Genomic DNA, 9,675 nt, shown 5'->3' on the forward strand with positions numbered 1-9,675 from the left:
TGTGACAAAAGGTCTCCGCTGTTGGATGGTCCGATGAAGCCTGAAAGCATTAAGCAACTGTCCCTTGAGCCGAACCTTCGATATGTCTGAATGTGTGAAATGTTCTCCTGACATGTTCAGAGAGAAATAACAGATCTAACACGCTCATTCCAGTTCACAGATCAACTTGTACCATATATTGATTATAAATGTATTGATTTATTTCACCATAGTAGTATGCTTTCTCGTGGGTACTGACCCATGCTTTTCTATATATTTCTTTCTTTTCCACATCAGATAAAAACTAACGTAAAACCAAACTCTCCTGACTCACTCACATGTTTCAGATGTTGAACTTCCTCTCCAAGATGCCGAAAGTCTCTCATTATAAAGATGTTTTTAACTAATTACTTTATGAATCTCGGCAAACAAAAGGTTACAAGAGTGCATTATGATGTAATAATGGCTTCACTCCTACTTCTGCCAGCCCCAATCACGCCCGCTTTTTTTATACAACGAGTCCCTTGTAGATGGAGAGTTCCGTGATTAATGACGCGTGGTGACGAACCTCGATGCTTGACAAATCACAGCAGAGTGGGCGTGGTAATGGTAAACTAGACTTTAATCTCCAGGAAAATTAAGGGTTTTCAGTGGGTGGGGCTTAAGTTCATTTTCTAATGTAAATATATTCATATATATTATATTATAATATGTATGAATATGAAGAGAGAGTTTTGTACAAACAGACAAATACTGATGAGTACAATAGATGTCCAAGATCACATTCTATTTAAGTGACACTTAAATCTTTAAATAAAAATAGTCCATGTTCAACGGCTAAACTTGTTCTATTTGTTTACAGGAGGAGAGAGAAACAACTAGTCAATATTATTTTTACTATATATGGTGTTTTTCTGGTTGACTGGTATCTTGGATGCACGGATGGACTTCTGGCAGTTTGGTTTCCTAGTTGTGGTTGTGGCTGTTTCTTTATCTGCGCGTGAAGCACTAAACAACCACGCTTTTATGCAGTTACTGGACAAACACTCACTGTGTTTCGGGGAAGGTTTTGGAACACGGTTTGATGATAGAAATTGGACCTAATTTTACATCTAAAATCACATGCTTCCCCTTTGAGCTAGGAAACAACTACAACTTGTTTTCGTGCACTTTCTCTCAGATGGAAAAAGGCAGCGAAGGTTTTAGACCAGTTATTTATTCTCAGGGTAACACTTCGACAAATTGCTGCACACATGCCAAAGTGAGTGAACCCATGGAAAAGTGAACTCATGGTTACTACACAGGATCATTGTGACATTTTTAGCCTCACTATGTAAACATGATGTGTTTTTATTAACTCAGTAAGAAGTCAGAGCAGAGGAAAAACTGTTTCATAAAGATGTGATTTCTGTCTTTTTGTGTCGTTATTTTTGAAGCACAGGAACACAACACTCTGCATCTACACCAACATGAGTTTACATCACACTGAACTCTGCAACTTCCTGCTCCGTTAAACCACAAACCTATCCCATAATGCACTGGAGGTGTCACAAAGAAGCAGCTTAAACCTCCGGCCTCCATAAACCAATAACTTATATTTTTGGCGTCTTGAAGCTCAAATGAAGCTAAAGACTTCCTCAAAGCAACATAGAGGAACTAAAAAAAAAGAGGAAGAACGAGAGGAAGAGCTGATGGAGTTGCTTGATGAGACATGCTTTCTAGCTAACGCTGCAAATGCTGGTGAGTTCATTCCGACTTACTTTTATAACATGTTTTTACTTCATTTCGGTTTCAATTTAAATATATTTCAGAAAGATTATTTAAAACATGAAGAATTGTTTTGATACAACAACACGCTCGATATAAAACGACATGCGTGTTTTTTATTGAGTGAAGATATGATGTTGCAGTGCATGTCCAAACACGGAAGTGGATCAACTAATACTGACTCTTAAGGACAGACTCAAGACACTTTCTGTTTTTGGAGAGGTTAAAAATGATTATTACGCCGCAACATTATAAAATTAACTTAAATTGTTATTGTTCCTTTTTAATGTTATATGTCGTACACATGCACTTTAAACATACATAATAAACTTGACATTATCTTTTATTTAATGTTTTTGATTCTTTGAAATTTACGTAACAAGATTTAAAATGATATTCAACTCATTAGATGTAATACTATACCTAGATACAATACTACTACACCACTTTTAGACCCTGACCTTATGACGGATGTCGAAGGATCGTATGTGACCCTCAAGGTCTGACGTAAACTATTAATTTTATCTTGTAGAAATCATATATGATTTCTGTGACGTGGCTCTCAGAGTACACAATATGGAGGGTGTCTTAATGAGGAGAAACTTTAAATTTGCATCAATGATTCATTCATTAAGGACCATCATTGATGCTCTGTTTAAACTATTAACTAGGAGAATAAAGCTAAATCAGTTAAACTGATTAAAAGCAATTATCGTTCTGTTGAAATGACTTCTATTAATTTGTCGGCTGATGACTTCCCATATCTTTTTTTTCTCTCCAGCTGCTCCAGTTCAACACACAGAGGAATTGCTTCGTGCCTTCTTCACGGATGAGAGTCACCACATGGCCATGAACTCCCAGCAGCCTTCAGGTCTCGCAGAAGTGCGGCTGGTCCTGCTGGGCCGAAAGGGAGCAGGAAAAAGTGCGTCTGGAAGCACCATCCTGGGAGAACCTGGTGCGTTTGAAAGCGGGAAGCCCACAGAGGAGTGTGAGAAGCGGAGATCTGATGTGTTGGGAAGAAGAGTCACAGTGGTGGACACTCCAGGATGGGAATGGTACTACCCGTACAATGGAACTCCAAGCTGGGTGAAGGGGGAGACACTGAGGAGTGTGTCACTCTGTCCTCCTGGACCTCATGCCGTCCTGCTTGTGGTCCGCTCGTGTGCTTCAGTGACTGACGCCTACATATCTGAGATGGAGGAGCACCTGGAGCCACTGGGGAAAGAAGTCTGGGACCATATGATGCTGATCTTCACCCGCGGAGACGAACTAGGTCTCGCGACGATGGATCAAAGGATCCTGGCCGGTGGTCCAGCTCTACGGAGACTTCTGAAGAGATGCGGACACAGATATCACGCTCTCAACAACCGGAGCAAAGACTTGACCCAGGTGACGGAGCTGATGAAGAAGTTGGAGGAGATGGTGGAGGAGAAGCACGGGGGTCATCTAGGGCTGGGGAAATTGCTGGAGGGCGATCTAGAAGAAGAGGCCTGGAGAAGAGCCAGAGAGAGGAGGAAGAAGCAGAGGCAGATGGAGGCGCTGATGCAAAGAGGAACTATCAAAGCTGCTCTCACAAGTGAGTTCTGTCTCGTACATCTAACACGTCTGAGGAGCAGGAAACTGATGCTGACATTCAACAGTGAATTTAAAGGTGGCTGAGCAAGTTGTTGGGGTAAACCTAACATAGACACTGATAAAGACATTATTGGCAGTATGCAAAATCAAGAATGTGATGGAAGCCACTTACTTACTTTTTCACAAGGTTTTTTCAATAAATAAAGATCCTTTTTAAGCCGAGTTTTTTAGGTTTATAAGACTTCCAGTTTCATCACCAAATTGAGATTGCTTCGGTTAACACTGTAGTGCTAGACCATATGTAAACTGTGTCTGTTGCGTGCCTGTGTCAAGCCTTAGATGAGGGTAAAAAAACAAACAAGCTATTCATTTAAATAAATAAATTTGACTCATGTGCCAATTGTTCATTTATTTTTTGCTATATAAAAAAATATATATATATAAAATTCTGTAAGTATATAGTTCGGTAATTTATTATATTAAGGATATTTACTGTATATATTGTTATTAAGGGAATACGAAAGACAAATGATAAAGATGGAGAGAAAAAAATACATTTAGAACCTGATTTCCTTAGGGCCTCATTGATAAAGTCAAAGGGCCAAACCATTTCAATCACAACTAAATAGGCCTAAAACTACAGTATCAACTGAGTTATTTATAGGTTTGCTCATGTGAACCGTGAGTCTGATTAAAACCTGTAAAATAACATTTCTAAACCATCACTGTAAAAGTTAATGAACACAACCATGAGTTGTCCAAATGGTGGTTGTTTATTAGCAAGTGTCAGGAAAAAAGTGTGAATCAGTGGAAAGAAAGTTCTTCCATCGTTTAACGGATCTTTTTTTCTGTTGCTCAGGTGAATGTCTCCGGGAGTCTGAGTTAGATGCACACAATTCATTCTCCAAGTCGTCCCGACGTCTCCCCGAGGTCCGGCTGGTGGTCCTGGGTGAGCGTGAAACCGGGAAGAGCACTGCTGGGAACACCATCCTCGGGAACACGGACTTCTTTGAAGCCGGACACGTGACGGAAGAGTGTCGTCGGAAACAAGCCGAGGTCTCCATGCGGCAGGTGACGGTGGTGGACACCCCGGGATGGGAGGGCGGTGCGGCAGGAACGACGCTCGAGAGAGTGAAGCGTGAGATCGTCGGCAGCGTCTCCTGGTGTCCTCCGGGACCTCACGCTTTCCTGCTGACCCTGAGGGTGGACTCTCTGGTGAGAGCGGGACATTTAAAGGAGCATCTGGAGCTGCTGGGCGAAGGCGTGTGGAGACACACGATGCTGATGTTCACTCATGTCGATCAGCTTCGAGAGGACGTGGATGTGGATCTACACATCCGGGCCGGAGGCAGAGACGTGGAGCAGCTTCTGGAGAAATGTCGCGGCAGGTATCACGTCCTCAGCCGCTCGCATCATCACGTGACCTCGCTCCTGGAGAAAGTGGAAAAGATGGCCGCCGCAAACAGATGCGAGGCATTCTCCGAGCTGGTCGTAGAGATACAGACTCTTAGTTGGCAAAGAACAGAGAGGTTCAATCACCACGTCAAAGAAGTGGCTGAGAGAATGCAGCGTCAGGAGGTGGAGCTGAAGAGGATGAGGGAGAAGGAGATGAAGGGCATCATGTGGTTCTTCGACAGGAAGAGGAAGTTGAAACAAAAAGGAAAGAGTCGAGGCAACAAAGAGGAGGAGCAAGAAGAAGACGGACAGCTAATGAGCGAGAGAAGGAATGACATGAGTGAGCTCGAGGAAAGGATCCGCTGGCTGACAGAAGACAAAGAGAGAGAGATCCAAGACCTCGGCATTGAAAAGGAGAGACTCAGGGCGGCACTGAGCCAGAACACACAAGCGAGAGACAAGGCAGAGCGAAGCCTGCAGCTCAAAGACAGACAAATCGAAGAGTTGAAGGAACGTATCGATGAACTGCGACTTCAAATTCTTGATCTGGAAAAAATGGCAGAAGGAATTCAGAAAGACAATGACGGCGTGAAAGAGGCTCAGATGATGGAGCTCGAAATGGAAGTCAGGTCTATGAAAGATGAAATATCTGGAATGAAAAGAAACTTTGAAGACACTCTTCACAGAAATGAACACGAAAATAAGATTCAAATATGTGAAATAGAACTAAAGCTACAGGAGAGGGAGACAGAGATGGAAGGTTTTCGCCACATGCAGGTGCAACACAGGAAAGAAATGGAAGACAAAGACACAGTTATTAGTGAAGTTAAACTCAAGTATCACATTGAAATGGATAAAATACAGACGGAGAGAGTTCTACATGAAAAAGAAGTGGATGAGTGGAAGCAAAAATGCGTCTCTACCGACAACATCAGGCGCCAATATCTGGATGATATCAATGAGATGCAGCAAAAACATCATAAATACATCGCAGAGCTGACGGCTGAACACACAAGCAGAGAAGTAGAAGGGCTAGAAAAGATGGAGAAGAGTCTGAAAGACAATGAAATCCACTTTTTTAACTACCAAAATGAAAAGGAAAATGAAGTGTCTAAATTAAAAGCACAGCACATGAAAGATATGGAGGGGATGAAGAGCAAACTGGAAAAGCTACAGCTAGAAGTCACAAAACACGTCGATGAGAAAGAAAAGATGAGACAACAACATCGTGACAACATTACAGACGTTAAAAAAGAGAGCCAGGAAGAGATTGTGAAAGTATTGCAGCAGAGTCAAAGAATGAGGGAAGAGCTGGAGCAAGAGTACACCGCCAAAATAAAAAACATGCAACTAGAGGAAGAAAAACAACTTCTGAAGATTAAGGAAGAACAAAATGTACTTTTAAAGCAGAGGATTCAGGTCGATGAGGAGTTAAAAAAGGAACATGTGACAAGAATGAAGAAGATGGAGGAAGAAACAAGCCAAGAGATTCAAAAACAGGAAGAAAAGTATAAACAGTCGAAGCAAAGATTAAAAGAAAGCGAAGAAAAGCAACATAAAGTGTTGCAGGAGCAGCATAAGATAGAAATTCAGGAGCTACAGTCAAAGTTCAACAGTGATTTACAACAAACACTGATGGAGAGGGAAGAGTTGGAGCAGAAATACAATAGAAAAGAAGCAGAACGACAAAGCCAGCTGGTGATTTATCAGAAAGAGATGGAGGAATTAAAGGAGAGGCTGAGCAAGAGCCAAGCTAGAGAAATTAATCATTTAAGTTACAAGGACGGCATCGAACAAAGACTGAAGGAAAAAAATCAAGATATCAAACTGATGAAATTAGACATGGAGCAAATGAAGGAGAAACGCCAGAAAAGGGAGGAGGAGGAGGAAGTGAATAATTCAACTCAGCTCAAGAGACAAATGGAGACATTGGAAATGATGGAGCAGAAACTGGAAATAAATGAGAAAATAACAAAAAGGTTGCAGCAGCACATTAATCACATCGACCAAATACTGCCGTTTAGAGAGGGAGTGAGTCAGCGGAAGGAAAGAACATGTGTGCTAGGACAATTGGAAAATGAGATGAAACTTGACGACTCCTGCAAGACAAGCTGCAGGGAAAATACAAAGACTGAGGTGCTTTTGGAGCTCGCTGACGGAAGAATAAAGGAAATACTGCAACTGAAATCTGCTCTTGAAGAAAGAGGAGTAGAAATCGAAGAGGCCACGAAGATGATGGGTCAACTTTTGGAAGACATGTCCAAGCTGAGAGAGACCAACACATGTCTTTCCTCGAGAGTGTTGGAGATGCAACAGCGTCGTGAGGAAGAGCTTCAGGAGAACGAAGAGCAGATGAAACAGTTTCAACAGAGAGAGGAAGACAACAAGAAAGAGATTGTCCAACTGAGGATGACCATCGAGCTCACAAAGTCTGACCTGATTAAGCTCACCGCCAGGATGGAGACAGAGATGACTGGCATGATACAAGGATACGAGGAGGAAATGGAAAGAATACAAACGGAGAATCGAAGACTGATTGAGCGAGAGAGAGAAGTGCAGGAAAAAAATGACGAGATGAGGAGAGAAGCAGAGGAGATTGAAGACTTGAAAAAGAGGATGGAGGAGATGAAGGAGAGAGAACAGGAGGTTGGAGAACTTCAAGTGAAGTTGGAAAAGATGAAGCAGAAAGAGAAAGAAATTGAAAGTTTAAAGGCGGAGATTGAGAGAATGAAGGAGACAGAAGAAGTGAAACTAGAGAAAGTAAAAAATAGTGAAGAGGAGGTTGAAGGTTTGAAAATGAAACTAAAGAAGTTGATGAAGCGGGAAAGGGAGGATGAAGTACTTAAGGTGCAAATGGAAGAGATGAGGGAGAAAGAGAAGGAGGTGGAAGGACTGAAGGTGAAGGTGAAGGAGGAGGAAAAGTTTACAGAATGGAAAAGAGAACTACAGCATCAAAACGAGTGTATGATAAGGGAAACAAAGGAACAGAAACATAGAGAATTCAGGATGGAAAACAGAGCCGAGCAGGACCTAGAGAGTTTAATGAGAAGTCTGGAGGTGAAGCAGCAAGAGTTAACCAGTCATGGACAAGATCTTCAGAGGAAGGTGAAGAGCCTCAATGATCAGGGTCAGGAGCTCAAAGACAAGGAGATGCTTCTCAGAAGTGAGGAGCGCGAGCTGCTGCACTGGCAGACGGAGCTGCAGAAGCAGAGCCAGACGGTGACAGAGACCAGGCAGCAGCTGGAAGACATGAGCCGAGGCTTGGCGTCGCTGAAGGAGCAGCTACAGACCAAAGAGGAGAATTTGAAAAAGTTCTTTAAGAAGTTGTCATCATGGCAGCGTGTTCTTGAGGAGAGAGAGGCCATGATGGACCGGACAGATCATGGCATCAGTGTGGAGAGACACAACGATGATTTAATGTGTGAAGAGGTCAGAGAAGAAGCTGAGGTGACAAGAACTCACTCAGCTCAAGGACATAAAAAAGGTATTTCTGAGGATCATCAAGAGAAGACGATGGAGCCGGAGATACAGGGAGTTGAAAAAGAACCAAAATGGACGACTTGTCTAAATGGATCTAGGACGGGTTCGTCCCCCGGCCAGGTCGATCTAGAGGTCCTGTTGTTAAGAGAGCACTGGTCCACAAGATCTCCAGCAGGTGTCACTATTCTAGGTGCAGAAGCTCCGTCACAAGCAGGATCTGGATTTCAGCCTTGGCGGGGTCAGATTGCAGGACACCGTCTCGCTGTTGCGGAACCACTGGGTCTGAAGTGGCGTGACGGGCCAGATCCTCAAAGTCCAGAGCAACAGAGGAACATCCTGGACAGCGTCTTGTGGTGTCATCCAGGTCCTCGAGTCGTCCTCATTCTTATTCCAGCCTTTATTAACTGCACTAAGAAATACAGGAGAGCTGTGGAGGAACATGTGGGTTTGGTGGGGGAGAAGGTTTGGAGTCGCGCCATGGTGGTCTTCACGTGGGGGGAAACTTTAAGTGCAGGACCAGAGCAGCACATCCTGAGGAACGGGGAGCTCCAAGATCTGGTCAACAGATGTGGCGGCAGGTACCACATGCTGACCAACAGAAAGAGCAACTCTGTCGATGGACTGTTGGAGAAGATGGAAGATATTGCAATAAAAACACTTATTTAAATATTCTGTGTTAAAATCACATAAAAACACTGAAAATAAACATGTAAGACAGCATGATATCTTTTATTATTCATGAGTTACCAAGGCTTCATTATTCACTGTTTTTTAGAGCTCAGGTAAGTAAAAGCCTAAATTCAAATATCTTTGTTTAAATGATGCAGAGTGCCATCTAGTGGCCATTGAAATTAGTACACTGTATATGAACCTCATCAGCTGTTTCATGAAACCTAATAATCCATCACAGTGACCAAATGAAAGATTGCAGGTAAGAAAATAACTCTATAGTGGCTGGAAATACATTTTTTTAGAGAGATCTGTTGTTTATTAAATGTATACTCAAATAAATAACATTCAATACTCTGAGTATTGCTTTACCATCTGAAATTAGGCAAATCTCAAATTGCATAAATTCACTTGAGCCACACTCATACTAAACTTGGACATTGGGTGAAAGGCTATCATCCCAAATGGCCTGTGAGTTACAGTTGAGTTACAGTTTGCAGATATGGATAATGAATCCTATATCATACGAATCATAAAAGAAAATCCGGTAAAAAATAAGGTTATAACTCAAGTATAACCTGATTTTTGATTTTATAATTAGACATAAAAAAAGAAGGTATTTGTTAACCCTTTTTTTTTCAGCCAATGAGTGGAAGAATTACTCGTATAAGGATTGCAACTCCATACCCACCTACATGGGTCCTGGTGACCCACGTCTTTCAAAGGGCAAGGTGATGTTAAAAAAATATTTTGTAAAATTATTTTTCTAGATTCATCTATGTCTTCAACACCCGTTTTCATGTCCTGTTC

The 9,675-nt window shown here is 42.1% G+C and overlaps 1 protein-coding gene across 1 annotated transcript; it reads left to right on the forward strand.

The window, feature by feature from the left end:
* The first annotated feature begins 1,574 nt into the window (after nucleotides 1-1,574).
* Nucleotides 1,575-8,916, forward strand: LOC148082413 (uncharacterized). The gene is made up of 3 exons (XM_087789593.1): nucleotides 1,575-1,719; nucleotides 2,528-3,322; nucleotides 4,181-8,916. The coding sequence occupies exons 1-3, from the start codon at nucleotides 1,599-1,601 to the stop codon at nucleotides 8,860-8,862; spliced, it is 5,598 nt and encodes a 1,865-aa protein (XP_087645719.1). The 5' UTR covers nucleotides 1,575-1,598; the 3' UTR covers nucleotides 8,863-8,916.
* Nucleotides 8,917-9,675: the final 759 nt, after the last annotated feature.

The sequence above is a fragment of the Callionymus lyra genome, chromosome 4, assembly GCF_982586985.1.
Source record: "Callionymus lyra chromosome 4, fCalLyr1.hap1.1, whole genome shotgun sequence".
Lineage (NCBI taxonomy): Eukaryota > Metazoa > Chordata > Actinopteri > Syngnathiformes > Callionymidae > Callionymus > Callionymus lyra.